The 27,112-nt window shown below is 37.3% G+C and overlaps 8 protein-coding genes across 8 annotated transcripts; 3 read left to right on the plus strand and 5 right to left on the minus strand.

The window, feature by feature from the left end:
• Positions 1 to 1,396: 1,396 nt before the first annotated feature.
• On the minus strand, positions 1,397 to 2,560 carry EV154DRAFT_480253 (uncharacterized protein; the record flags this gene model as incomplete). Its single annotated transcript, XM_051598317.1, has 4 exons — positions 1,397 to 1,741; positions 1,833 to 2,062; positions 2,113 to 2,128; positions 2,324 to 2,560. 4 exons carry the CDS (start codon positions 2,558 to 2,560, stop codon positions 1,397 to 1,399), a joined length of 828 nt encoding a protein of 275 aa, XP_051458943.1.
• Positions 2,561 to 10,591: 8,031 nt separating this feature from the next.
• On the plus strand, positions 10,592 to 11,573 carry EV154DRAFT_189917 (uncharacterized protein). Its single transcript, XM_051594286.1, has 4 exons — positions 10,592 to 10,640; positions 10,710 to 10,800; positions 10,866 to 11,136; positions 11,192 to 11,573. The coding sequence occupies exons 2-4, from the start codon at positions 10,792 to 10,794 to the stop codon at positions 11,359 to 11,361; spliced, it is 450 nt and encodes a 149-aa protein (XP_051458944.1). The 5' UTR covers positions 10,592 to 10,640; positions 10,710 to 10,791; the 3' UTR covers positions 11,362 to 11,573.
• A 2,193-nt stretch (positions 11,574 to 13,766) lies between these two features.
• EV154DRAFT_480255 (uncharacterized protein) lies at positions 13,767 to 14,919 on the minus strand (the record flags this gene model as incomplete). Its single annotated transcript, XM_051598318.1, has 5 exons — positions 13,767 to 13,905; positions 13,975 to 13,994; positions 14,034 to 14,216; positions 14,317 to 14,675; positions 14,808 to 14,919. 5 exons carry the CDS (start codon positions 14,917 to 14,919, stop codon positions 13,767 to 13,769), a joined length of 813 nt encoding a protein of 270 aa, XP_051458945.1.
• A 1,504-nt stretch (positions 14,920 to 16,423) lies between these two features.
• On the minus strand, positions 16,424 to 17,818 carry EV154DRAFT_550684 (mitochondrial carrier domain-containing protein). Its single transcript, XM_051604938.1, has 3 exons — positions 17,748 to 17,818; positions 17,341 to 17,680; positions 16,424 to 17,277 (listed from the first exon to the last, which is right to left on the minus strand). The coding sequence occupies exons 1-3, from the start codon at positions 17,773 to 17,775 to the stop codon at positions 16,677 to 16,679; spliced, it is 969 nt and encodes a 322-aa protein (XP_051458946.1). The 5' UTR covers positions 17,776 to 17,818; the 3' UTR covers positions 16,424 to 16,676.
• Positions 17,819 to 18,053: 235 nt separating this feature from the next.
• EV154DRAFT_504751 (uncharacterized protein) lies at positions 18,054 to 19,269 on the minus strand. Its single transcript, XM_051601095.1, has 5 exons — positions 18,958 to 19,269; positions 18,838 to 18,887; positions 18,722 to 18,780; positions 18,613 to 18,661; positions 18,054 to 18,542 (listed from the first exon to the last, which is right to left on the minus strand). Exons 1-5 carry the CDS (start codon positions 19,192 to 19,194, stop codon positions 18,119 to 18,121), a joined length of 819 nt encoding a protein of 272 aa, XP_051458947.1. The 5' UTR covers positions 19,195 to 19,269; the 3' UTR covers positions 18,054 to 18,118.
• Positions 19,270 to 20,527: 1,258 nt separating this feature from the next.
• EV154DRAFT_504753 (WD40-repeat-containing domain protein) lies at positions 20,528 to 22,467 on the plus strand. The gene is made up of 4 exons (XM_051601096.1): positions 20,528 to 20,844; positions 20,916 to 21,010; positions 21,078 to 22,273; positions 22,344 to 22,467. The coding sequence occupies exons 1-4, from the start codon at positions 20,814 to 20,816 to the stop codon at positions 22,450 to 22,452; spliced, it is 1,431 nt and encodes a 476-aa protein (XP_051458948.1). The 5' UTR covers positions 20,528 to 20,813; the 3' UTR covers positions 22,453 to 22,467.
• EV154DRAFT_504759 (P-loop containing nucleoside triphosphate hydrolase protein) lies at positions 22,468 to 25,647 on the minus strand. Its single transcript, XM_051601097.1, has 8 exons — positions 25,496 to 25,647; positions 25,419 to 25,429; positions 25,321 to 25,363; positions 25,195 to 25,260; positions 24,532 to 25,136; positions 24,321 to 24,476; positions 23,571 to 24,257; positions 22,468 to 23,505 (listed from the first exon to the last, which is right to left on the minus strand). Exons 1-8 carry the CDS (start codon positions 25,541 to 25,543, stop codon positions 22,563 to 22,565), a joined length of 2,559 nt encoding a protein of 852 aa, XP_051458949.1. The 5' UTR covers positions 25,544 to 25,647; the 3' UTR covers positions 22,468 to 22,562.
• A 354-nt stretch (positions 25,648 to 26,001) lies between these two features.
• Positions 26,002 to 27,041, plus strand: EV154DRAFT_504760 (uncharacterized protein). The gene is made up of 4 exons (XM_051601098.1): positions 26,002 to 26,182; positions 26,236 to 26,393; positions 26,454 to 26,523; positions 26,581 to 27,041. Exons 1-4 carry the CDS (start codon positions 26,047 to 26,049, stop codon positions 27,000 to 27,002), a joined length of 786 nt encoding a protein of 261 aa, XP_051458950.1. The 5' UTR covers positions 26,002 to 26,046; the 3' UTR covers positions 27,003 to 27,041.
• Positions 27,042 to 27,112: the final 71 nt, after the last annotated feature.

Consider the following 27,112-nt stretch of genomic DNA (forward strand, 5'->3'; position numbering starts at 1 on the left):
CTCGTTTAAACTATACAACCTCAACATCAATGAAAAAATAGGCCCCTTCCATATATATATATATATATATATATATTGTGGACGTATTGTGCCGTATGATTGAAAGATGTTTGCTCAGATTTTGAATAGTAACGCCTTCCTGGTACTCTCTTTAATCTTGATTCGCTTTACCAGCCAGGTCACCTCTAAAAAAAAAAGAATGGTTTCTGGGACAGTGTCTTATTAAATTTATTAACTTTGCACTTGCATTCTGGGATTTATCAATGAGTATGATGAAAGACTTAATGGTACCATAGTCTAAATTTATACGAATTAAGCATCCTTGTGCTATAAAAAATTAAGTCCCTTACCTGTGACAATACAATAAATTTATGCTAAAAATAACCATTGAGTTCCTCCATTTTCTCTCTAATATACACCACAAAAATGAAAGTAGTCAAAGTACAAATGTGTTTGTAGTTAGTTTTCAAAGTGCTCAAGACTTTCTTTAACCAAATCGCTTTATTCTCAACCGTTTCGTTACATAGTTGCTTGATGTAATTGAAGGAATTCATGTGTAGTCCATATCAGAAAATAAGCCAAATGCATGGGGTACAAGTGAGACTTTTTTGTCTTTTCATAAAAAGCTTTTTATCAAATGAGTCAGTCCCATCATAAAGACATTTACAGTTAGAAAACAAAAAAATAATTGTTTTTTTTTTTTTGGAGACAACTCATGCATGAGTATATATATATATATATATATATATATATATATAAAGAGAGGTCACAGTATTATTTGTTTTTCATTTTCATTAAATTTAAAAATTAAATAGGGCCAAAAGTCTAATCATTCAACACTTCCCGATGCTGTCACACTGGAGAAACCGCCCATTAGTTGAAAATTGCTGATCCACTCGTAATCGTAAATGCTGATGCGCTCGTTTCGTACTTGCTGATGCGCTCGTTTCGTACTTGCTGATGCACTCGTTTCATATTTGCTGATCCACTGGTATTCGTATTTGCTGATCCACTGGTATTCGTATTTGCTGATCCAATGGGAAGCCGCCCGCCTGTTTCAACACGCCCGAAAGCAGGAAGTGGATTAGAACTTTCAGCCCAGTTCCAAAAATTATACGATAACCCTACCGAAGGAGTTAGCGATTACCGCATCATATGCTAAGCATAAGAGAATTGGGGGAAAAAAAGAGAAAGAGGAGAAAAATGAAGTGACTTTCTGTGACTTGACAAGACGTGAAGATTGATACTTTTCCTTAAACGAAAAGTAAACAAAAGCACATGATAGAACGCCAAATCAAGTTTTTTTTTATTATCATTACTGAGTGATATAAGCTATAGGGATTTGGAAAATGGAATAAAATGATAAAAAGAAAAATCAGTGAGTTAAAATTAAGATCTATCTTATTCCAAAGAAAATTAAAAGAAAAACTAAGGTGCATTCGCCATGCCTGCTACGGTTATTTATCCTATTTTCTGTTTCGAAATTGAAAAGTTGCAGGAGCTGACGAGAGCTTGACGTGCTTGAAAATAAACTATGATCTAACGGAGGAGGAAGATAGATTTCTGAACATTCTACATAATATACTTTTGTCAATATATCAGAAGCCAAAGGACCTTTTTTGATTTCGAGTGAAGTATTGTTATTTCTGTCGATCACAAAAGTAGCCTTTTTAAATACCAGTATACATTTGTGGCTCTTGAATAAACATCGTATATCTTTGATCTCTCCAGTCTCTGACCTCTAGTTTTCGACAGATCTAATAAACGATGTCACTGTGTCTTGAATTGTACCAGACGCGTACTAATAAAGCCTCGTGCTTGAAAACCTTTACTTGTGAGATAGGCCTTGTAGCGGAAATGCTGCTTGGCTGTACTTGCGAATGATAAATCTTATACGTCAAAATAATAAATCGCATGCAGACGACATGAAATACAGAAATAGTTGCATCACGAATGCGATCCAAAAACTCCTGCTTGATATCAAGAGGCAAGTCTGATCTTAATAATGGAGATAATGGGCTACTACAAGTTCTCAAGGGCGGCTCTTTGTGATTATCAGTGACTTTCAAAGATGTGATAGATGACTAAACAACGATTTGCTCACTCATATACTTTCGTAACCAAATCTCTATTTTACAAAAAGATTCAACAATAATACAATGTAGTCTTATAAAGGTGTGGCAAGTTTTTTGAAGACAAAAAAAAAAAAAAGAAAGCTTTATTTTAGAAAAGATAAAAGTTTAGAGACCTGTTCGCCAATTTCCAGTAAAAAGAAAATTGCCCAAGTGCAACTGCGTGGAAGTCAGTCTCTGTCTGCACTCACCCGTTTTTTATGCTTTAGTTGACAATTATAAAACGAACACAATCGTTGGAAAGTGGTCAAAAAAAGTATGTCACACCTTTTCGTAGATAAGGTCGCCCAACTATGAGAGGATAAACTAGGATTCACAAGAAGGTCCGTACTAGCGGTTTCACGGTGTCCTTTCGATCTCTCACTCGCCATGTCAGCTCTGTAATGTCTAGTATTTACGCGAATGTTTGTTGAAAACACCGTCTGCATCTCTGTCGCGGTACAAGAGTATGCCAAATATTCGACTCCATAAACCTACACAAACTACCTCGTACAAGCTACATGAAAAAGAAAAAAAAATTAGCCTGTTGACATTAACACAACAACAGTTTTTAAAAGCAATACCGTGTAAAAAGCCAGAAGATAGCCACGCCTGCCTAGAGCCTAGACGGTAGATAGAGGTAGAGCAGGTACACCCACGAGCAAGACGTACATGCCAGAATCACCCAACAGCAGCTTTACTCGAAACTGTGCATAAGGAAAAAAAAAAAGAAAAAGGGCGTAGGTGGGAAAATAAACAACTTTATAAAAAACATTTCGACGACATCAAATGGCATAATAGATCCGGGGCAGTCATTGGATGATACTTCCGCCAAAAATTCCTACACCAGATGCTGCCAAAAAAGGGCTGACAATTTGAAATGCTCAAACAGTATGCTTATCATTATATTGCTCTTGAGTCAAAGTCCAGTTTGACTACGTATTTTGTGCTACTTGTTCAAAAGCCAGCCTGAAAATTTTCAAACCCAAAACATGGCAAAATGCCCAGAAATTAGTTTTAAATGTCAAAGGCAATCAGCAATGATTATTGACAAGGTTATTGTCAAAGACCTCTTTAAAAGCTAAACTTTGAAAAGACTGTCCCGTTGTCTCAAGTCTTCTACATGATACGGTTTTGCATTATAAAGTAAATGGTGAAACCCAGGATATTGAAACAACGCTTTAAAGAGCAATTAATGTCAGGAACAAAGCTCCACATCCAAACCGCCCGGCCATTGCAGCTGGCTTTAACATAAAATAAATTTAGGAATCCTGACAGTTTTATTTGGTGTAAAAGACAAATAAATGATACCTCTCTTTCATAATTCTTAATACAGTTTGATAAAATGATCCATTAGCAGCCGGAAATTAAGATTGTATGTGTGGTTACTCCGCAATCTGTGAGGGATGTACACTGTTGGGGATATCATAGATATAATAATAAAGTTAATTGTCACATCACATTAAGGATGGATAATAAATATAAAAGTTAATCATGAATCACACATTACCCCGCTTGTTCTCATCCTACCGTTGAAGTCTGTACACAGGGCACAACCCTGTGACGAGTAAATATTTATTCTGCAAAAGCAATACAATCGAATGGGCCTGGACTATAGAATATTATTAGATCCTGAGCACAAATATTACTCTTGTCATTTGATGTTATAACTGTTGATCCCTCTAAATAATACTTATATACTCAGTATGGAAGGGCTAAATTTAAAGACATGTTGATTATTTACTATCACCAGATTGTTACATCATGATCCAATAAGGCGCTTAATATTCTCCCTAGAACTATCCCAGTTCTTCTAAGACCATCAATAGATTTTTCTTATACGTTTTTAAATATATTTTTTCGTCCATAATAAAGTGGTATCCAAGTTCTAACAGTATCACTTTTGGTTTATTTGTAATTTTGTTCTCCATGCAAAACAAAAACTCGCTTAACAAAAAAGATAGATGGCGATTGATAGGATGAACTGTTTCAAGTGTGTAAGTATTTTCTGTGGGAATGTTTAAATCATGTTTTTAAATTGAGAACCAGACTTTAAAGTATACATCCACTGACGTGCCATATCATCCTTTTTTTTTTTTCTTTACCCAAGTATGCTGGTTTACACTGACTGGCGGAATTTCAAAAGAAAAAAAATATATGCATAAAAAAAAAAAAGATATTAAAAAAGAAGCCAAAAGTCTAGGCACTGTTACTGAAAGACGAAAGAATGGAAATTGACAAGAGTATATGTGGCACGTAATACATAACTTCTCAGCTTGTGTGCTTATTTTATTAAGTGGTTACTACCCAATGTACACCATTACTTAAATAATTCATTACGTGAAAGTCAAAATCTACAGTTTTTCTCATAGACCATCAGAACGTTTTTTAATGAATGTTTTTTTGTCGTATCCAATTTTTAACAGTTTCACTTTGGTTTCATTTTAATTTTGCCCTCCATGCAAAACAACTACACAATATGTTTACCAAATAGAGATCACAAGATTATTACATCATATTCACTCATTTAATGCATTACATATTCCCCCAAGTCTATCTGATCCCTAAAGTGTACACCTGTAATTCATTTAAAAGATTCAACTGTCTTGCGTTTATTAAACCATAAAGTTAAAATTTTCTTAGACCAAGAGCAGTATAGAACAGTAAGTCTTTATCGTTTTTCCTCTGTTTTTGTTTTTACTGATTGTTTGTCGTTCCTAATACAATTCCAGTTGATTCCACTCCGACATCCAATGTGATACATGCTCTCTGAGCCACGCTTTATTTTTCCTTTTTTCAATAAACAAATATGTCCCTTTCTTCCCTATATCTTTCTAAGCCGCGCATCGTGGAGTAACTATGGAGAATATCAATCATCAACAACATGGTGAATCATCGCAACAACAACAACAACAATTATACACGCGAGAAGACGTTGAACGATTATTTAAAGAATTCAGACGTGAAGAGCAGAGAAACGCAGAGGAAGCATCACAAGGAGCACCCCTTCCTTTGGTCATATCATCCGAATTGGAAAGCTATAATACGCAACAATTACGAGACAACTTTAAAAGATACAGAAGACATATACAAAAATATCAAGATGAATACTGGACAATTGGAGAATCAATCGATAAACCACTCATCCCAGAACTTAAGAAGGCTACAATGGACGTATTCCAAACAGTTAGTACCCTATATAAGGGCTCAGAAAATACAAGAATCCAAGCAAGAGCAGCTACAGAAATCTTTGAACAATTATCATACCTGCAGAACAGAGTTCAATTTGCCTCAGAAGAAGACAGAGATATGTTCAAAAATACTATTGAGCAAGTCCAAAAACTATCAGTCTATGGCTGGGGATCAGCTTCTTTGCAAGACCGAGAAACCAAGGCTTTGGCTACCAAATATATACAACTACCAAACACCCTTAAACATTTGGCGTCAGGAGAAGATGAGGGAAAATCAAGAAACGCCTTTGGATCCGAATTCATACAGGAGCTTAACAAAGCAAGATTTGAACAGCAGGTCGTCAGGGGAGCAGCGTACAATGGAACGAGAGGACGCGGTAGTTTTAGAGGACGAAGTTTTGGACGTGGAGGATTCAGAGGATTTGGAGGAACTTATGGACATAGTGGATCCCGTGGAAGAGGTCAACATTTTCAACCAGGAGGACGGGGAAGAGGTGCCCCCTTCTCTCATCAACAAGACAACACCTCACCTCCAGCAACCAGCAACGAAGCCAACCAATAATTCAACAACAAGCTCAAGCTCAACAAAATTTACAACAACAACTACAACAACTCAATCGACAGCATCAACAACTCGCGAAGATACAACAACATCAACAACATCAACAACATCAACTCAATCAGGAACATCAAAAACCGAATCAGCAACATCAACATCAACAATTCAGGCAACAAAATCAAGAGCAAGAACGCCGAAATCAACAAAAAGAACGCCAAAATCAACAAGAAAGCACAAACAACCATTACGTTATTCCGGAAGACGGAATTTACCCAGGAGGTCGACTCAGCAAGTTTCAAGACAGGTGGAAGGAAATCACTCCTCATCCATGGCCATTATCAGTTGTATCCCAAGGTTATCAGCTCCAATTTGCAAAGAAACCAATTCCATGGAAATCTCATCGAATGAGGATGTCGTTGGAGGATCAGCAAGCAGTGGATGTAGCAGTCAAGAAATTTCAAGCCGCAGGAATAATAGAGGTGTCACCAACCCAAAACAAACAATTTCTGTCCAATCTGTTTACGATTCAAGAACCGAACAAGAGAAGACCAATCCTGGACTGTCAGAAGTTGAATCAGTTCATACAATGCAACCACTTCAAGATGGAGGGTGTTCCTGCCTTGCGGGATATAATAGAGAAGAACGATTACATTTGCAAACTGGATCTCAAGGATGCTTATGTAGTGGTCCCAATCCACCCCCAATCCAGGCCATACTTGACATTCGAAAACAAGAATGTAGTGTACCAATACAGATCCCTAGCGTTTGGACTCAGTGTCGCACCGAGAGTATTCTCAAAGTTGATGAGATATGCAATCGAACCATTGAGGAAACAAGGCTTTCGGCTGGTTTATTATCTGGACGACATTTGCCTGTTATCAAAATCAAAGATGGAAGCAGAGAATCTATGCAAGGTAGTAATCAAACATTTGGAATCGTTAGGATTTATGATAAATCGAGAGAAGAGTATACTGACCCCATCGCAATCACAGGAGTTTCTGGGGTTCCAATTCGACACAAAAAGGATGACCCTTTCAGTACCGCAGCAGAAGATAAAGAAGTTGATACAACGGGTGAGACAAGCTCAGAATTCGAAAGTTCCTCGGTCGTGCAGGTGGATAGCAAGCTTGCTTGGCAAGATGACTTCAGTAATACCGGCAATTGGAGAGGCTTTGCTTCACATACGGTATCTCCAGCGAGACCTGTCGAAGAGTCTGAAGGGGAATCGCCAGAGATGGGACAGCATATGCAACTTGTCAAAATTAAGCCAAGAAGAACTGAAATGGTGGCAGGAGTTCATGGTGTTAAAGAATGGCCTACCAATCCACAAGATTCAGATGAAGGATGCAAAGGTGACAATCTATGTCGATGCCTCAGACACAGGGTTTGGAGTGAGTTCACCTATGGTAACAACAGCTGGATTTTGGACTCAGGAGGAAAAAGAAAAATCAATCAATGTCAGAGAGTTGAAGACAATATATTTTGCCTTAAAGCTCCATGCCGTAAGATGCCAAAACTCTACAATAAGGATATTTTCGGACAGCATGACTGCATTGAAGTATACAACAAAAGCAGGGGGGACTACTTCTGTTTTTCTCCAGGATCTAGCACTGAAGATTCAGGAACTTTGCAACAAGTACAAGTTGGAAGTTCAATATCAACATATCCCGGGGGTTCTAAATGTAGCAGCGGACAAGTTGAGTCGGCTGAAGATGCCGTTATACGAGTCGACAATTCCAAGGAAAATGTTTCAACAAATTCAGCAGCAATGGGGACCACTAAAGATCGATGCCTTTGCTTCACACCACAATCACCAAGTAAAGAGATATTGGAGCTTAATTCCGGATCCAACTGCAGAAGCAACCGATGCCTTTCATCAAAGGTGGATGAAGAAGGGAATGTATTTGAATCCGCCATGGAAGTTGATTCCAAAGGTGATCCAGAAAATGAAGAAAGAGAAGATAACAAGAGCAGTACTAGTAACTCCGTATTGGCCAACCCAATTTTGGTTTCCTATGATCCTGAACCTGAGACACCTAGCTCCTCCTATAATCATGCAGAAGAACAAGAAATGGAAATTAGCCGCTTGGCTACTATCAACAAAGTGAGACAGAAAATAGGAATGAAGAAGAGAACAGCAAGGTTTTTGGAGAAGGCGATTAGACCAGCAACTCACAAGGCATATGACAATGGTTGGAAACGGTGGAAGAATTGGTGCAAGACTGAAGACAAAGATCCTGAAGATTACAATGTCAATAGCGTATTGGAATTTTTGGTACAGAACAACCAACTTTCCTACACATACTTAAATGGGTTAAGATCGTCAATTGCTTCGGTGTTCAAGGAGCTTCATCCCGAAAAAGATCCTATTGCAAAACAGCCTATTATACAAGATTTTTTTGCAGCAAAACGAAGGTCAGAAATAAGAATACCATCGCAACAAGATCTGGAAACATGGGACATGACAGTTTTAACGGATTACATAAAGCTGACGTATTTCAATACTACTAGTTTGGGGCTACAAAATTTACAACAAAAATCAGTGCTTTTGCTTTGTCTGGCGACAATGTGGCGACCTCGATCTGATATTGGACGTCTTCAATATAGGGATGTTACCCTGAGGTTCAGAGGAGACGGCTCGATAAAGACGCTATCAACTCTGGAGAGTGCGATTATACATGTAAGAACTCCAAAAGAAAGTCAAGTCAAATCCATACAACTTGGAAGATTGGAGATGGAGGATGTGTGTCCAGTGGCAACACTTTTTTGGTTCTTGGAAAAAACAGCTCATTTGAGGTCAGGCCTGTCAAAGGCGCACACTCTGTATCTGGCTTACATTGACAAGGAAAAATCCAAGGTATCATCGATTTGTCCTTCAACACTGGCAAACTGGGTTAAGGTAGCTATGCAAGAAGCGGGGATCGACACCAAGGTATACAAGCCTCATTCTATTCGGGCCGCATCAAGTACGAAAGCAGTTCAAGTGGGTAACAGTATTCAGGATGTTAAGACACATGCAAACTGGAGCTTAAATAGCAATACATTCGAGAAATATTACTATAAGCCTACGGCTCAAGAATCATCAAGTACCAAGATTACCAATTCAATTTTTTCAACGGAGAACAGTATCACATTGGATGTCGGAGTGGAATCAACTGGAATTGTATTAGGAACGACAAACAATACTATAGTTGATGAAACGAAGACAGAAAATGTGATACATGCCCGCCCTTGGTATAGACGTTTGTTTGGAAAAGACCAATAATTTAGTATCCCACCCAGAAAAAAAAAAAAAAAAAAATTGAATAGGTTTAGCTTAGCTAGAAAGATATAGGGAAGAAAGGGACATATTTGTTTATTGAAAAAAGGAAAAATAAAGCGTGGCTCAGAGAGCATGTATCACATTTTCTGTCTTCGTTTCATCAACTATAGTATTAAGCCTGTTTAATAAATTCAGCCAGAAAAAGAACACGCCAAAGGGAGCTAATCTGCTGACTCTTATATAATTTTAAACTTTAACTTTGATATAAATAATAAATTGTTTACCTTGACAGTTTCTGAGTAACCGTAATAAATTTGATAAGCAAACAATATTCATGATTGAAAGAAGCTATGACGCAAAATTTATTTATTTGTATATATTTAAGTAAATTTTTTTTTCCTCCCTTTTTTTTTTTCTCTTTCTTCTAAACTTTTTATTTCTTTTGCCATTATCTTCTATTGTCCCCTTTATTATATTTTTTATTGATTATACTTTATCCTTTCACTCACACTTTTTAAAATAATGGCCCACATGAACACATTTGAAGGGCAGCAAGGTAAATATGACCATATAAAAGAAAAACACTATGCTCTGACCACGCCTTTTAGAACTGAAGAAATACATAGTGGAAAATTCAAAACCCACTCTTTTCAGATGATTTACTGTCATCTACTATATTACAAACATTACAAACATTTGCAAAACGAATATTGTACGATGTATCTGGACCTGGGCACGGCACGGCACTTTTTACTTTTTTCAAAGCAGCTATCACTGGGAGCGTACACGACACTTTACACTTTTTTTCAAATTCTACCGTTTTCCAAAGCAGTTATTACTGGGAACCTTTTGGGACACGACACTTTACACTTTTTCCAAAGCAGTTATCACTGGGAACTTTTTGGGACTTTCACAAACTTTATCAATGCATATAAATCCCAGATTGCCACCTGGTCTGTGGCATTTTCAAGTATCGATCCTTCTGCATTATATAGTATCTGGTCACGGCGGTTTAAACAAATTACTAATGAAATCCATCCTGAAAAGCGGTAATATATCTGTTAGAGATTTATTGTATTATTATTATTTATCATTATGTATATTAGATCACACGCCCGGTACAATCCCCTTCAATGGGTTGAAATTATCCGCTGTATCTGAGACCTTATCTTGTCCATGTAAAAAAAAACATGATTCGTGATTCAAGTACGGTGGTGATTCTTGCTCGTGGCTCAATGATCAGAGGTGGTGATTCCTGGTGATGAATCAATGCTCGGAGGTGGTGATTCCTGGTGATGAATCAATGCTCGGAGGTGGTGATCCTCGGTGGTGAATCAATGATCGTAGGTGGTGATTCATGGTGGTGAATCAATGCTTGGAGGTGGTGATTCTTGGTGGTGAATCAATGCTCGGGGATTGTGATTCGTGGAGGTGAATCAATGCTTGGGGGCGGTCTTGCTGTAAGGTGGTAATTATTGCCAATGTTACTAATGATCAGCAGTATGGCCACCAGACGTGTAAGTGTATTTATCATCTTGTATAGTGTGCAGCTAAAACTGATCAATTTTTTTTTTGAAAAATTATAGAAAAATACCAAGCAAGCATTGACAGAAGACGCAATTGAGCTTCTGGGACAAGCGTCAAGTTCTGCGCGTCAAATGATGCAAAATGTATTTAATGACCAAATCAGTTCACACTTAAACTTGTCATACTAATATGTTGTATACTCTTCCCGTTATTACAGTGGAGAAGTTATCTCTCAAGCAACAAAAGAGGCCATGGAAGCATCTGAATACCAAGAGACCGATGGTATGTTTGGTCGTAAGATTGACATGATCCTCATGGTCGAGTCAACATCGGTTGAACTATCAACAAACGAATGGAAATCAATGCAAACTAGTGACCTAAAGCTGACACAGCAGTCTAAGAATATCGGGTCCAATTGTGCCATTTTGAATAGGCTTCAGATTGATCTCGGTAATGATGAGCAACTTCTGGCATTGGATATGACAGGTAAGCAATGTTTGTTATCGAAATAAGTTATTGTATGGCTGACATGTTTCTGTAGGGGATGTGCGATATATCTACCGACTGCAGAAAATGGATGATGTTTACCTCGCTTCGCTTTTCACGTCAGTATTTTTACCATCTGACATCTGCCAAATGGAGCTTTTTGTGGAAACGATAGTCGCTTTGTTCAAGTGGAAACACTTTATGGTGCTGGCGGTGGTCAGGTAAGACTGTTTGATGATGCAAGTTTTGTTCTTTTTACTAAGTTTGATATAAGTTTGAGTATATGAAGATAGAGTGTAATTGTTGGCATGAAAGATGAATACACCACCTTCTTTCTTATCACAATTGCTTCTTTATCCTCTATATTTGAGACCTTATCTGGCCCATGTGAAAACGATTAAAGGTACAATTGGCAAAGAACAACATGGACAATATTGCCGGTCCTTCAGTTCGACCATTGAGCCCTGTCATGCCCAAGGTCTTTTTCGGACCCAGAAGAGCGTCCATGAAGCGATCACACGGAGGAGTGGATGAGTAGCTTGCCTCGTCGGGTTGGATGCCTTTTTCGTTTGTGAATTCCGTTTATTGTATACCCCCCCTCCCTATAGTAAATAAAAAGTCTCTGTTCAGTTTTTTATTCTGAGTTATCTAAGAATCATCCCATTTATATAATATTGAATGGCGACGATTCATGGTTATGAATACAAAAACAATAATGCTGTTATCGTACTTGAGGAGACAGCTGTTCACACATTGTTACAAAAAAAAAAGTTATTTTTACCGAGCTAACTTACAATGTAAACGTCAGCTTTTATAAAAAAAATTTAGCAGTCGGATCAAGTTGTTCAATCGAACACCAGCGTTGTTTACAATACAATGCTAGCTTTAAAATGTGAGCAAGAACGGTTGATATGGCAAAATCTTTAATAATAGAGGATTTGAAGGACAACCTCGTTGTTGTAGGATATGTGTCGTGGTCATGTGCTTAGTCACTTAAGTCCGAATAGAAATAGAGAAAAAAAGGGTAATAATGAGGACTTATAATAAAATACATATTTCTTTATTTTTCTGTTCTCGTCATTGTCAAATGCATAAGGCATGTCAACATTACTATTCCCACCGACTGTTTATTTCAAAGAAAGTAACAACATATCACTTTAGGATAGCATAATATGCAAATAATTAAATCAAGTTATCAGGTCACATTCTGGGGACTTGATCCGTAAATAAGTGCAGTTATTTACGGCCATTTTTTCAAATAAGTCAATTTATTACCGCTTTGAGTTCCAATTAGGTGGGGACTTTTGAGACTTTTCAGGACTTTGAACAAAGATAATGTAATATACAATGTTAGCTGGTATACCAAATCTCAACATGATGGTTTGATTAATGTGTCATTGTTTACCTGAACTACCAGGGTGGCAACTGTGAGGGGACCAAACGAAACAGAGAAAATTTTATAGGGTAGTCTATCGGTACCTGGCTACTGTGTCCTGGAGATTGCTGTGCGCTTGTAAGTATATCAACTAAAGTGATACGATTCTCAATCTGGGCATAACTATCAGGGGGGGGGGAGGGCATAGACTCGTGTGTAGATACTGGAGGTTTGGAAATTTAATGGGGTCGGTGGTGTAAAGCTTTTTATAAAAGGTGCTAAACTTTATTTCTTTTGTCATCTACATTTTATTTGGTTTTAACTATGCTTTATCCTTTCACCCGCACTCTCTACTCTTATCGCCTACATGGACTCAATTGAAGGGCATTAAGGTAAATATAACGATATAAAAGAAAAGCATTACGTTCTGACCACGCCTTCTGGAATCGACGCAATACTTCTTGGCAAATTTAAACCCCACTGTGGCAAAAGTAACGGTGTTACGATACCGTGAGACTATAAATTAGTGGCCGTCTTTAGCAGGTTCCTTTTTATGCCAGATAATTATTTAGATATCATTTATCAGTACGGTCGAGATATGAATTTATCATTTTTATAATATGTATTTGATTTAGCACACCCGCGTTCTCGAGCTCTGTCTATCCAAATAGATTCCAGGCCCTCACCTGGTCTGTGCAAGACGGCTTTGTAGTCATCCAACCCATAAAGGTCATTTTCACCTGCTTAAATTACAAACCACAAATTAAATCACGCATGGCACGCTTAAAACACACATGCCCGGTACAATCCCGCTTTATGGATAGGTATCAGCAACATGATTTCCAGGCGTGTGAGAGCACCCACCATGTTGTACAACTCTGCGCAGAAAGTATTCGACACTTTTCAAGAAAATTTAAGCTCTTGTAGTTATGCATTTATTTAAAAACGAATAAAAAGCTTCTCAAACTCTAAAAAACATAGCATATATATTACTACTTACTGCTTTCTTCGACGACAGCTTTTTTCTAAAATTAAGTTTGGGTCAACCCTCTCTTTGCAGCTTTCTTCAAACGGTTTGAATTTGCTTGGGAAGTCGATGGCAAAGAAGAAGAAGGAGACGATAAGGGGGGAGGGGACGGAGAAGGGGAAGGGGAAGGCGAACGAGAAAGAAGAGGCGAGACCGCAGCAGGTATAGAAAATTCTTCTACCTGAGCTGATATAAATTCGTTTTGTGATCTACGCAAGTCGTCCAGGATCACCGGTTGGAAAAAGCTATTTTCGACAACGGGTTGTTGACGAACAGCAAAAGTATTATTGTTTGTTCCAAGGAAACAGAAACAGCAGATTGTTCACGGGCAGTAGGAACAACCGGTTGCTCACTGGTAGCAGAAAAACTAGAATTTATACGAAGCAAAGTCATATGATCCGTCATAGACATGGTATTTGCTACGGATGTTGCTTACTGATAATAGATTACGATTAGCTACAAAATATCCACAATTAAAGGCTGGAAATTGCTTACATGTTTTCTAGCATTTCCCATTAGCGAACAAACCATCTCACGGACCATCCAATTATCTACAGCCAGGTACAAGGGTGCAACGAGAACTGGTACAGTGAGTTCAAAATGCCTACCACTCTGGGTAGGTATACCAGCTTCGCCATCCAAAACTGCTACCGCTTGTTTCCAACTTTTAATGTTGCTCTTGGCAGAGTTAAGGTTTGTTTCAAACCAGAAGTAGATGCTGGTTCCAATAGAAAACGATACGTTCCAACATATACTTAATATCATTTTGTTCGTTGACCTTTAATGCCTTCCAGGTCACCCCATTGGCACCAAATCTCTCCCCAAGGTAAATAAGGAACTTCTTGATGATGTGGAAAGTGTTATCGTATGCCAAGTTACCCCACATTTTGAACCATTTTTCTCTGGGTACATCTGGATCTTCAATCCCGTGCAATTCATTTAGGTCAAGACTCAAAAAGTAATCGGTTACTTTTGTTTTGACATATTCCACGTTATACTTTGGTGGCGGGTTGATTATTCTAATTTCTAAAGCGTTCCAATTGCTGGACACACCCTGTGCAGCAGAATCATTCGTCTTATAATACTGAATAGCCTTATAAATACAATCTTTGAATTTACGCTCTTGAAAATCCAATTCTATTATTTGTAAATGTTGGTGAAATAGAATTAGTTATTAGTTAATGTTCAAATCAGCTTTATCACAAAAAGTTTTACCAGCATTCTTCTGGGGACTTACACCAAGGTCCGAAACATACGCTACCCTTTTACCTTTCACCGTTTGGTCCCTGGGGAGGTTATTGTTCACAGCTGTAGTAAGAGAATTAACCACTGTAGCCATATGATCAACTGTTGTTACCAAAGAATTAATCGTTGCTTTCATGGAGTCTAGTTGTTATTGACATACAAATGAATTTCGCAAAAAACATCATCCATTAATCACCCAAAAAAAATCACAACATTTTTTAAATAGACCCAATATACTTATATTTTAATATATAGTTTGTAAAAAAAAAATTAATATTTGGTTGGAGCACCACGAGCATCAATAGCAGCCTGACATCGGTTTGCCATACTCGAGACTAATTTATCTGCAAGATCAATTGATAATTTCTCCCATTCCTCCTTAACAACTGCCATTAAACTTTTGATGTTATTTACCGATTGTCTTCTTTCACGTATTTCAAGCTCAAGAGCCCACCAAAGATGTTCGATGGGGTTCAAATCAGGGCTTTGAGCAGGCCAGTACTCAAAATCTCTTATTTGGTGGCTCTCTTTCCACCACCTAGCATAAGCCCCAGTATGACAGCTGGCCCCGTCTTCTTGTAGAATAAAGTTTCTATTATCATTGTTATTCAAGTTATTGAACCAAGGGTGGAAATCACCTGCTGAAATATCGATGCACTTGTCTTGATTAACAGTATCATCAATGATTGTTAGAGGTCCAAAACCACCGGCCCTAAAACAACCCCAAATCATTACCCCACCACCGCCCCACTTTACTGTTAGTACAATATGATTCTCCAAATATCTTTCTCCGGTTTTACGAATTACTCGCTTACCTCTATCATTGCCAGTAATAGAAAAACGTGACTCATCGGACCAAACGACGCTTTTCCACTGCTCGATGGTCCAATTGACGTGAAATTTGGCCCAATCAAGCCGTTTTTCTTGTGTTGCTCCGTAAGACGTGGCTTATGAGCTGCACGAAAGGATCCAAAGCCCATATCTTTCAATGAAGAGATAACCGTTCTTCTACACACGTTAATGCCAATCTTTAACAATTCCGATCTTAGATCATTACAGGTGACAAATGGGTCCTTTCTGATAACGCGTTCCAAATGCCTTTGGGCTCTCTCGTCAACTTTTTTTGGATACTCCAGGTAATGTTTTTGGCAAAGGACTTCCTGTTTCTTTTATTATTTTTATAACACTAGTTATTCCACCTCTTGGTTAATCCTAAAAAGTCGTCGATATTGAAAATTTGATATAAATCCGACGTGAGAGTTGACAACTAATTTTTATACACTTGTTTTGACCCGAATATTCCTGAGATGATGTGATATCAAATTGAGGAAGTATGGTTGTTATTCCGATGACATGTGTAGCCAGTAATTGATGTAATAGCGACTATTTAAACAAACAAACAAAAAATTGTTTTTATAAGAGCCAAGAAGTATTTCAACGTCGTAATCTTAATGACATGAAACGGGCTTAAATGACACAACGAGATCAAGAAGAGACACGTCGAATAATTGAAATAATCCCTGAATCCATCAAGGTTGATACATTACACTAAACTTTAGATAAGTCAAGTAACTTCAGAAATTTCTTTATTAGAACTGTTTCAACATCGTTAATGTACTCGATACCAGCTGTAAATGATCGCTGCAATAAACTCAAAAGTATTTGATTTCGTTGTGTGAGTGCTTATTTGAGGGACATTATATTATTTGGCATTAAAAAAAGCTTTCAATGCAAAATAGCATTGTATGTCACTATTTTTATTTTATTTTTGAGGTGCTTGGTACAAATGAGGATGTTGTTTATGTGTAAATTGTGGTGTTATGTACGGGGAGATCTATTTATGTAGGGTATGCAAATAAATAAATAAAAACAGCGGTATAAAAAAAAACATGTCTAGTTATTCATCAGAGATTTCAAGGTTTCATAAGTGGGGAAAAAGATGCCGCAGATACCAAACCACCAGACACTTCGGGGCACTGCTCCTACGAAGAAGGCGTTGCAGGTATTGATGGATTTCTTGAAGGAACTAGCGTTAGGTTCAGACCATGCTTTAGCGACCATATATTTTGACATATCCATCACACTCATGGCATTAGATGTAGCCTTTTGTGCAATCACTCGTGTACGAAGTACATCCATAGGGGTTGTAAAATAACCTGCAAGGGAACCACTAATACCACCATACAAAATACTACGCATGGTTGGAATATCCGCCTCAAGTTCTTCAAATGCTGCTCCTGCCACCACACCGTGCTGCTTCATACGGTATTCTCTCGTCTTTTCAAGGGCTTCTCGCACAGAGCGATGATGGAATGCTTTGAAATTTTCGTAAGACACAAGGAGGATCACCATGAAGGGTGAATCTCTTGCTGCAATAGCCCAAAATCCTCTAAATAAACCTTTGGGTCCTTCCTCGATTAAAGTTTGTCGAATTACATAGGCAGCGTTGGGTTGAATACCTTGTGCATTGGCTTTGTAGTGATCGATTTGAAGTCTATCATAATGTTGTATTAGTTATAATTCTCCAATGCTAAAGATGATTTTGGTCAATTCTTACTTTGCTGTAATCACTTCTCTAGGCACCTTAATTACACTAGATGCTAAATCCCCGAGTACTGCAGACAGAGCTGTGACTGGAATTGTCAAGGCATTCTTTTCTTTGGGCAACATTTTTGACTTGCAGAATTCGTAAGTACTAAATCGAGCACCGCCTTGTCCAGCAGCACCAAGAGCGGATACAAAGAATCCTTTGCCGAGGCTGTGAAGTGTTGATTTGGAAAATACCACTTGTCGCCAGTTACCGCTAGGATCTGCTTGGATACGTGTTTTAATTGTGTCGATCGGATGCATACAAGCATATGAAAGTGAGAGTCCGGTAGCTCCAGAAAGAAAATGAACTATATAAAAAAAAAGATAGAGGTTTAATTAGAAGGAATTGGAAATAGTTGATTTAAAAGGTATTACTTTTGAATTGTTCAACTGCAGAAGCCATCTTTTATGTTAAGATATAAGGGTAATGAAAAATAATGAATATGAAAAAGAAAAAAAAAATATTCGAATATTTGTTCCTATTTCTTTTTATGTCATTTTTTAGATTTCAGATCAATCAACTTTTTAAAGCATTATTAGCCCTTGATTTAAGTGACTCAAGAATCCCGACCAATGAAAATGCTTTACTAAAATGTAATAACAGTTTGTGGGCAGATCGTCAAGTTTGCTCATTGCTTTCAGCAACAATGATTGGCTTACACCTGAGGTTACATTGTATAATTTTTTTTTTTAAATTTTTTTTTTTTATTCATGCAATTTTTTAAAACTCTTAATGGTCTTAATGGTTACCAGCCAAGTAATGCGTCTTTTAACTTGGACATGATACCTCCACTAGTACTTTCTACTGTATTTTTACTGTCCACTGCACTATGACCGATTTTTCCAGTTCCTAAACCATGAATAGTCTTAAATACGCCTTCAGTTTCTTCTATAGGCACAATATCTTTGATCACGATGGGTTCTTCCTTCTCTAATGAAACACCAATCATATGACTGTTGGAAATAATGATACCGTTAGCCTTTAATGCTGCCAATGCATTTGTACTATTGTCATATGTGATGTTCATCCAATTTCCAGAGGATTCATAGTACTTTTCAATCTTTCCATAAGTCCCGAAATGTTGAATCACATTATGTATTAAATTGACGGGATATCCGAAAACTCTTATTGTCTTGGAGGGTTGCAATACACTCACATCTGGAACAGCGCTAAATAAATAATAGTCATATACACACGATGCAAATTTCAAAAACGTTTTCTTCTTTTTTTTTTTTTTACCTGTCTATTTTCACTTCATTCACGGGTGTTTCCTTTTGGATCGGTTTTGCTTAAGCATTTTGATTGAGTTCAATGTTACACATGACAAGTATTAAAAAATCAATTTTACCTCGACGTTTATCACCGAAAATACCACGGTTAGGGTCCACTTGATCAACATTTACTCTTCTAGTATTTATGAGTTAGTGGTTTTTAAAGCATCCTATTAATTTCTTATGTACATACTTGGCGGGCAATTGAATTGGCTCTTCCTTTTCTTCTTCCTCTTCTGTAGTCTAACAGTGCACGTAAGGAATACGTGTTACTTTTTTGTTTTGCTTTTAGGTTATAGAAATTTAGTTTTACCTGCGCAAGAATACCAGAGAGTCTTCTATCACCGTAACCAACTACGGATCCAGTGTCGCTACTAAATTGAGGCTCAAAAAGTACGGTTTTCTCCTTTTTTTGTGGACCCACAAAGAAAACGGGAGGAATGCTTTTCAAGTCGAGTTGTCTGGTAGGAATGACATCGACGGGTTGAGTTGTGGTACTAGTCTGAAGTGGATTAGCTGGAATCGATCCAAATAACGAATTCGCAGACATTATTTCTTGCTTTGCCAAACAGTTGATTGAAGATATTAAAAAGTTGTCTTTTTGTTTATGGAATTGGGAATGCGAATAAAAAAAAATAAAAAAAAAAGTCACGCTAAAGCGGGTTTTTCTGTAGTTGTTCATAATTTATGAATACGCTACCCCTTAACGTAAATCTTGGGAATATATTTGTGTACACTCGCTTGTATACTTGATTGATTCTTGTTCATACACCTCAGGATTGTGTGAAAATCTCATTTTTTCTTATAAACAGGGTTGTTGACGTTGATAATGCAAAGTCGATTTAACTCGTAAATATTCCATTCACTAAATGATGGGACAATAAGTGATACCAAATCAGCATAGAGCCTTACATTTGGTCATGTTTTCAGGAAGTTTTTCCCCCTAGTTAGTCACAAAGCTTCCACTGAGTAATTTTCTTTTTTAGTGATGACAAATTCTACTTTACGGACTTTTATTACAATGTTTTCACTTTCACTTGCATGTTAAAAGTGATGTCTTTAGTCTGCTTTTTTTTAGTTGGTGTGACACAATTCTTTAAATTCACATGATGGGCTATGATGGCATTGCCCTCTTATTGGTAACTGGAACAACTCCTGCGTGGCATATGATGCTTAAATGTCGTAAACGATTTTGACATGTGCATATAAAAACTGTAGGTGCAATGTTATGTATGATTACCTATTCTTCAAAGTCGACAGAGAGCAATAGTACTTTAATGCAATTTTTATAAAAAAAAAAAGAAAAAAGAAGAAGAAGCACACATACAATGGATTGTTAGTGGAAAACCTGCTAACAAGGACGGGTTTGTATGAGGATATACATAGATTAATATCATATTAATAGTTGATTCAAGCTTTTTTTTTTTTCTTGTAAATTAAGTTGACGCGTTAAATGAATTACATTGCCGCTGATATGTATTTCTTAACAGTTATTTATGATGTACAATAGAATATCTTTTTTTTTTCTCTTTAAAAAAAAAAAAGAACCCAAACCTAAAAGAAAGATGGCACGCAAAGGCTTTAGTTACATGCATGGTAGCTTACCATTATGCGAGACTACGTCTATTTAAATTTTCTACGCATTTTATAGAATGACATATTTTGAGATCATAATAGAAATTATGTAAATTGCAAAGATTAGCCTCAGCTGTAATATCGCAGAAATATATATATATGTATGTGTACATGTTTTATGATTATTATCAATAGAACGGTTATTTTAAATCGAGTACTAAAACTAGAAGAGCCTCTTCCAAATGATTTTGTATTAAAAACCCACCCACAATATATCAGAGAAGCTTATTTATTTTTTTACATAATGTAGCTGTGTACATTTTTTTTTAGAAATGCTGCAAGACGTAAAAGTGTGGCATTTATCACGTGTAATGACGCCCCACTTTTCTTTTTAGCTTCTTTCTTTTTGCTGAATATAATTTTGCTAATAATAAAACTGCAAACAAATTTTCAATGGACAATTGTAATGCTATTTTTTTGTTCTTCTGTAAAGACCAGGAGTTGGACTTACTCAATTAACTTTTTCTCTGCAAAATAACGATATAAAAAACTATAGTAACAAATCAAGAGATCCCGTTTGAAACTCCCGGATACATGTCAGAATGGACGGACGAGCAAAAAGCTGGTATGAGGCCAGAATGACAAAAGCATTCTTGGCACATGGGACTTACTTTATTTCTCTCTCTCTCGCTTTAGACCATATATTTCGCTTAATGAAGACATTACCAACCCAACAAGTTATCAAGATTATTGACCGCATTTCACCTTACCTTGAACAGGATATTATATCAGCAAGTATAATCCTTTTTGTTTTTTCAGTGGTATATCCATTTGTTAACGCTTTCCTTTCTGTCACAGCATTTGCCTTATGAGATTGGGCTTCAGATATTGGGTTATTTAGATCTTTCCTCCCTGTTACAAGCGACAAGAGTATGTAAAAACTGGAAACTGCTGTGTGAAGAACAATCTGTGTGGAGAAGCCTTTTTATAAACAGAGGCTGGGGTTATGATCAGGACGAGATGGATGCCTACCTTTCAAATACGATGACTACTACCTCATCACCACCAAAAACAAAAGTAGCTAGTGTTTCCCTGAACAGAACATTTCGACTTAAGTCTATCCGACTTTATAAACCCACTCCTCATAAACAAGCAAAAGAGTTGAGTCATCATTACAACTGGAAGTCAAGTAGTAATTGCATCAACTGGAAAAGACTCTATCAAAATAGACTTAAAATTGAACGACGCTGGGCAAATGGCATTCAAGAGATATCTGAATTTCCACCTCTTTCCACTTCATTATCTGAGCTTCATAAAACAGAGGGAATCTATTGCGTTCAGTTTGACAAGAACAAGTATGTGACTGGAAGCCGTGATAATACAATCAAAGTCTGGGATATGGAAGGTAAATGCATACAGACCATTGAGGGACATACAGCGAGTGTCCTATGCCTACAATACAATGATAAGGTCATTGTAAGCGGAAGTTCAGACTCTACTTTAATGGTATCTGATTTAGCTTCGGGTAACCATCTACGTTCCTTGACGGGACATTCAGACAGTGTGCTTTGCTTGAAATTGGTAGGGAATGACAGAGTGGTAAGTTGCTCGAAGGATAGGTCCATAAAATTATGGAATATGAATACAGGTGAGTGCATACGAACATATCAAGGCCATGAAGCTGCTGTAAATGCAGTACAATGGATGGATAATTACATTGTGTCTGCCTCGGGAGATCGCACTATACGTATCTGGAATTTAGAAACTGGGGAATGTATAAAAAAACTCGTTGGACATTCACGTGGTGTTGCATGTGTAGATTATGACGGGAGTAAAATATATAGTGGATCCAGTGATAATACGATCAAGATATGGGACGCAAAAACAGGAGAATGCGATTACACATTGGTGGGTCACACACACCTGGTCCGGACCATCCAACTAGACAAGACAGCCAATCGACTTGTGAGTGGCTGTTACAATGGCATGATTAAAATGTGGGATTTAAATGAACGAAAGTTAATATGTGATGTGAGTTCATTAGTACATGGAAGGTAAAGAAGTTATAAAATATATCCTGATTTTTTTTATCTCTCTCTCATTTATACGGGTTTTCCTTTTTAGGGTGCTTAATCTCAAGTTTGATTTTTCAAAAATTGTTTGTTGCACCAACTCACTTCGGGTTGTCGTTTTTAATTTTGCGTTTGACGTAAATACCAAATTTCTATTGTAATATTAAAAAAAAAAGAAGGAAATTTAATGCTTATAAAAATGGGTGAGTGGTGGGGGATAGTTCTTCTTTGAGGGGTTTAAGAGGGAATGAGGAGGGGGAATATTTAGGTTTTAAAGCTCTTCTTCGCCCAGCACATGTCGAATTCTATCTCTTAAAGCTTCGATAGCAGCTGTTTTCATCTCTAGCACTTCATCCAAATTATCCAAGTAACCAATAAACTCGCTAGACGTCTTCAACTCTTCTCTCAATGACACTCCTTGACGCTCATCATCATCACGTCGACTAGATAATCCCAGCGAGAAATTAGCTAACAACTTGGTCTCTTTCTTGGAAAACTCTGTCACTTCTCTGATTTGAGCACGATGAAATTTGATAAATGATTCAATGGTGTTAGGATCAAAAAATAGGCAGTCTTCTAATTGAGTCGTAAAATCGCTATTATTGTCTTCCTGCTGCTGTTGCTGCTGGTGCTGCTGAGGCTTGGCTTGTGGACTTTCATAGATATATTCGGGGGATGACGATATCAATGGCATTTCTTGTGGGATACGTGTATATTTGTTTTCTGTGGGAGGTATTCTAGATGGAGGGGAAGGCTCGAAACTTCTACGGTGATGTTGCTGCTGTAACTGTTGCTGTAACTGTTGCTGCTGTTGTAGCTGTTGCTGTTGTTGTTGTTGCTGTTGTTGTTGTTGCTGTTGTTGCATTTGCTGTTGTAACATTTGTTGCTGCTGCTGTTGTTGTTGCATTAACAGCTGTTGCTGTTGTTGCTCATAGCGAGCATGATGGTGGTTTTCTTGAGAAAAATCTTCGTTCAAGATATTCAAATCGCCATCACTAAGGAAATCCTCGTCATTTAAGAGTAGATCCTCATCTTCTCCGTCATTGTATAACTCTGGGTCGTCTGATTCGGGGTATTCATCAGGGTACTCGTCTTCGTTTGTGTATTCTTCTGAGGAGGATATTTGACGCTGATGCATGACATTACTTTCCTCAATTGTGCTAGTGTCGGGAGCAAGGGCTCTTCTATCCCGTTCTCCTTTTAGTTCTTTGACTCTAAAAATATATATTATATAAAATCAGATGATGGGAAATGAAATAATTGGGATTTGTAAAGGTACCTGTCTGCGTAACGTAACGTATTTAGGGTATGCTCACTGTTTGATTGATTCGGAGAAATGGTAGCAATCATGCAAGTACGAGAATTACCCACAAATGAATCTTTCAATACTTGGGTTAGTTTACTCTGCCTGAAAGGGGTGTGCCTCTTATCCTGGTCAAGAGCACGAATACACTCCTTGAGAGCTAATAAACTCTTATTGATTTCAGCGCCTTCCATTCTTGTCTTCATGTCAGTATCGCCGCGGTCAGCGCCACGCTCACTACCAGCTAAATCAATGAAACTAAGTTTGCCAATGATTTTTTTGCGGTTTTTGGTGGGTCTTAAAAGGATTTGAAGGACAGCATGCGATCGGGATGAATCCGAGTTTGCACCTGTACTACCTGTACTACGGGCCTGACTTCCGTATTCAAAGACTTGCATCAAATCATCCACATTTTTAATCACAAACTCCTTGAGGCCTACAATCACAACATTTTGTTTGCCATCTTCACGCGCAAACAGCTTCTTTCGGTTATTCAATAAATCATATAATTGTCCCTGATAAATCTCATAAAATCCAATCCAAGCAGACAAATGTTCATATTGAGAAGACCGAATAAGCGAAAATACATCCCGTGCTGCTAACACATACAGACCTAGTTTAGGATCTAACATGGTATAAGTTTTTCCTGAACCTGTCTGTCCACTAAATATAGAACATTAATCTTTTTTTAAAAGTGTGCTCAAATAAATAGTACGACGTTCTTACTATGCAAAACAAGTAGCCTTTCCTCCATCAAAAACATATTTCACTAAAGGTTGAGCTGTTCTCTGATAAATTTTTTCGTTGGTATCTTCACTGTCAAAGACGTCATCAAATGTGAAATTATGCTGCTCGATATATTTTGTCAAATCTACTTTCATTCTAATGAAATGAGGTGTGTCAGTAAAGCATAAACAATAACACTATTTAAGCATACTTTGGTTCATTGACATTGATACTTCTGACACCTGAAGTGGGAGCAATATCTTTCTCGGCTCTCTCTAGCTCCTTTTTATTTAAAGGCCTCTTTCTGACACAGACACGGATTTTCTGATTCAAATCACTTTGACCAATCAACTGTTGCGATTGCTGCAGAGGGGATGATACAACAGGTACTGAGAAGGGCGGAGGAGCAGGCTTATATCGTAACTTTTGGATAGGCACTCCATAAGGATCCAATAAAGGACCTGAACCTCGTCTAATTTCACACTTATCAGAGTCATCGGATTCATCTGATTCGTCATTATTATCCTCTGAAAGAAAATTGTTATTGCTGTTTGATTTGGAGAAATCAGGTCTTCCATAATGACTGTCTGAAGTGGGTAAAGTACGCGAGCGAGAGCGTGTTGGTATCTGGGGGAGTGGAAGAGGTTGTTGACTACTGCCTCTTCTACCTAAAGCAAGGTTAGATAAATCAGGCATGCTAGGTGTTGTGCTGGAGACGGGTGGTGACTTGTGTCGATAACTAGTGGGAATAGGCGTCTTGGTGGAAACCAGCCCATTTTCAAGGGTAGGAATTTCCTGTCTCAGAGTTTGAACAAGCTATTTGGATATAGTCTGTTTAAGTACTAGTCTATTTTCTCACCGTGTGGAATATTACCTGAAATAACTTTTTTCGATCAGGGATAGAAGTGATACCTAAGCTACTGTAGTCTTGCATAGACAACTGCGAATATTTATTTTACTGTAAGCGTTTTGGTGTGCTTACAGACATATGTAAGCTTACCTGTGCCAGTGTTTCTAATTGTGTTATTCCATTAGATGAGAAACTATTAAAAGTTAGTTAATCAACAAGATGAAACCGGAATTCAACCTGTATAATACCTTTGATAATACTAGAATAAGGAAATATTAGACAAAAGTTCATGTTTTTTCTATCGTCTTTTAAAAAAAAAACTTACCTGTTCTAGTTCAGCTTTTCGTAAGGTTTCTAACAGTAAGGCTGACATGTATTAAAGAAACACAACGGACAAAAATAAAAATAAAAAAAAAATAAAAAAAGAAAGGGAGGTTGAAAGGGGTTTAGGTAACCATCACCATCCTTTGCGGATATTGAATATTATTATTTACTTTTTTCACGAAAAGTGTTATGCAAAAAATGAACAAGTTTTCCCAAACACGTCATCTACTTGTCATAAGGGAAAGCTGGTGCAACTTGCTTATTTAATCTAAAAAGTCTGTTTCATACAAGTGACATACACATACTGTAAAGATGAATGTAGAATGATTCTATTTGTATGCATAAAAATAAAATAAAAAAAAAATCAGGCACAAAATGTATGAAACAAGCCAAAGAAAGAAAGAAGAAGAAGAAAAAAAAAAAAAAAAAAGAGACTAATCGAGACATTTACATCAGTGTGACAAAATGAAAAACATATATAAATAAACGCGTTTCGGCCTTTTTTTTTTTTTTTTTTTTTCTTTTACTTTATCCTTTTCTTTTATATAAAAAATGGCCAGTCATATTTTCCAAAAGGTAGCCAACGTCTTGGTCTATCTCTTCTTCCTTTCTGCTACTGTATATAGTCTTGTAGGTCCCTCTCCTGTGGATGATGTTATCCTCGAAGGTCAAACCTATATCACACCATGTAAGCTAAATACTTGTTTTAAATAAGAATATGCTTTCTAATGATATATTAAGCATACTGGATTGAGTACATCTGGACTCTTATCCATCTCCTTCTCGGTGGTTTCGTCATTTATCAATGGTTTGAACCCGCTCATGAGGCTGCTATTCATGGTGTTGGATGGCACTTTGTTATCTCTGTCCTTCTCAGTTCTGCTTGGTTAGCTCTTTTGGTAAGTTAACAGTTTATAACCTTATTTTATCGTGAGATTAATAATCTCGGCCTATTATAGAAAAGTGGACATTTTATCATTGGTTTCATCTTTGTTCTTCTCACTGCTGCATCTGTTACCTGCGTATTCTGTAAGTGATAACATGACTTTTATTTTTCTACATATATCTAATCTTATACAACAATAGACAAGCTCACAAAGGACTATCCTACCCAAAGCTGGGCTGATAAACTCTTTGTTCATGCTCCTTTCTCTTTATGGCACGGTTGGATCGTTTACTCTGCTGTTATCAACCTTTTCCAAGCATTCACTCATGTTAAGGATAACGGTCCTTCTGTCTGGATTCGTATCTTGGCCATCTTTGCTTTCATCTTCTTATCATCTACCGCTATTGGCTATGTTGAATACAAGAAGCAAAAGGGTGATGTTACAGGTGCTTTAGTAATTGGTCTCGGTCTTTTAGCTATCTTCACCAACCAACACGATCCTTGGATTCACTGGTCTGCTTTAGCTGCTGCTGTCATTACTCTCATCTATCCTGCACGTCCTTATGTCTTCAAGCTTGTAGGTCATGACTCCAGTGCTGAGAACGCTCCTCTTCTTGGTTAATATTTTCACACACACACACACACACACACACACACACACGTTATGCCTAAGAAAAGAAAAAAATACCCTTTTTTCTTCTCATCAAATAATTTGCTATTTCGAAATAAAAT

The sequence above is a fragment of the Mucor mucedo genome (genome assembly GCF_025094135.1).
Source record: "Mucor mucedo strain NRRL 3635 chromosome Unknown EV154scaffold_33, whole genome shotgun sequence".
Lineage (NCBI taxonomy): Eukaryota > Fungi > Mucoromycota > Mucoromycetes > Mucorales > Mucoraceae > Mucor > Mucor mucedo.

Excerpts from the sequence above, each read along its gene's own strand:
- EV154DRAFT_504760 (XM_051601098.1), top strand. The coding sequence starts at position 26,047 with ATGGCCAGTCATATTTTCCAAAAGGTAGCCAACGTCTTGGTCTATCTC. Across the intron at positions 26,183-26,235 it reads TCAAACCTATATCACACCAT|CATACTGGATTGAGTACATC; the intron begins GTAAGCTAAATA and ends TGATATATTAAG. Across the intron at positions 26,394-26,453 it reads CTGCTTGGTTAGCTCTTTTG|AAAAGTGGACATTTTATCAT; the intron begins GTAAGTTAACAG and ends GGCCTATTATAG.
- EV154DRAFT_504751 (XM_051601095.1), bottom strand. The coding sequence starts at position 19,194 with ATGTCTGCGAATTCGTTATTTGGATCGATTCCAGCTAATCCACTTCAG. Across the intron at positions 18,662-18,721 it reads TTTCGGTGATAAACGTCGAG|CAAAACCGATCCAAAAGGAA; the intron begins GTAAAATTGATT and ends AAAATGCTTAAG. Across the intron at positions 18,543-18,612 it reads AATGAAGTGAAAATAGACAG|CGCTGTTCCAGATGTGAGTG; the intron begins GTAAAAAAAAAA and ends TTATTTATTTAG.
- EV154DRAFT_504753 (XM_051601096.1), top strand. The coding sequence starts at position 20,814 with ATGTCAGAATGGACGGACGAGCAAAAAGCTG. Across the intron at positions 20,845-20,915 it reads GACGGACGAGCAAAAAGCTG|ACCATATATTTCGCTTAATG; the intron begins GTATGAGGCCAG and ends CTCTCGCTTTAG. Across the intron at positions 22,274-22,343 it reads AGTTCATTAGTACATGGAAG|GGTGCTTAATCTCAAGTTTG; the intron begins GTAAAGAAGTTA and ends TTTCCTTTTTAG.
- EV154DRAFT_550684 (XM_051604938.1), bottom strand. The coding sequence starts at position 17,775 with ATGGCTTCTGCAGTTGAACAATTCAAAA. Across the intron at positions 17,681-17,747 it reads TGCAGTTGAACAATTCAAAA|TTCATTTTCTTTCTGGAGCT; the intron begins GTAATACCTTTT and ends TTTTTTATATAG. Across the intron at positions 17,278-17,340 it reads AGAGAAGTGATTACAGCAAA|ACTTCAAATCGATCACTACA; the intron begins GTAAGAATTGAC and ends ACATTATGATAG.
- EV154DRAFT_504759 (XM_051601097.1), bottom strand. The coding sequence starts at position 25,543 with ATGTCAGCCTTACTGTTAGAAACCTTACGAAAAGCTGAACTAGAACAG. Across the intron at positions 24,258-24,320 it reads AAGGCTACTTGTTTTGCATA|TGGACAGACAGGTTCAGGAA; the intron begins GTAAGAACGTCG and ends TTCTATATTTAG. Across the intron at positions 23,506-23,570 it reads ACGTTACGTTACGCAGACAG|AGTCAAAGAACTAAAAGGAG; the intron begins GTACCTTTACAA and ends ATATATTTTTAG.
- EV154DRAFT_189917 (XM_051594286.1), top strand. Across the intron at positions 11,137-11,191 it reads TCTGGCATTGGATATGACAG|GGGATGTGCGATATATCTAC; the intron begins GTAAGCAATGTT and ends ATGTTTCTGTAG.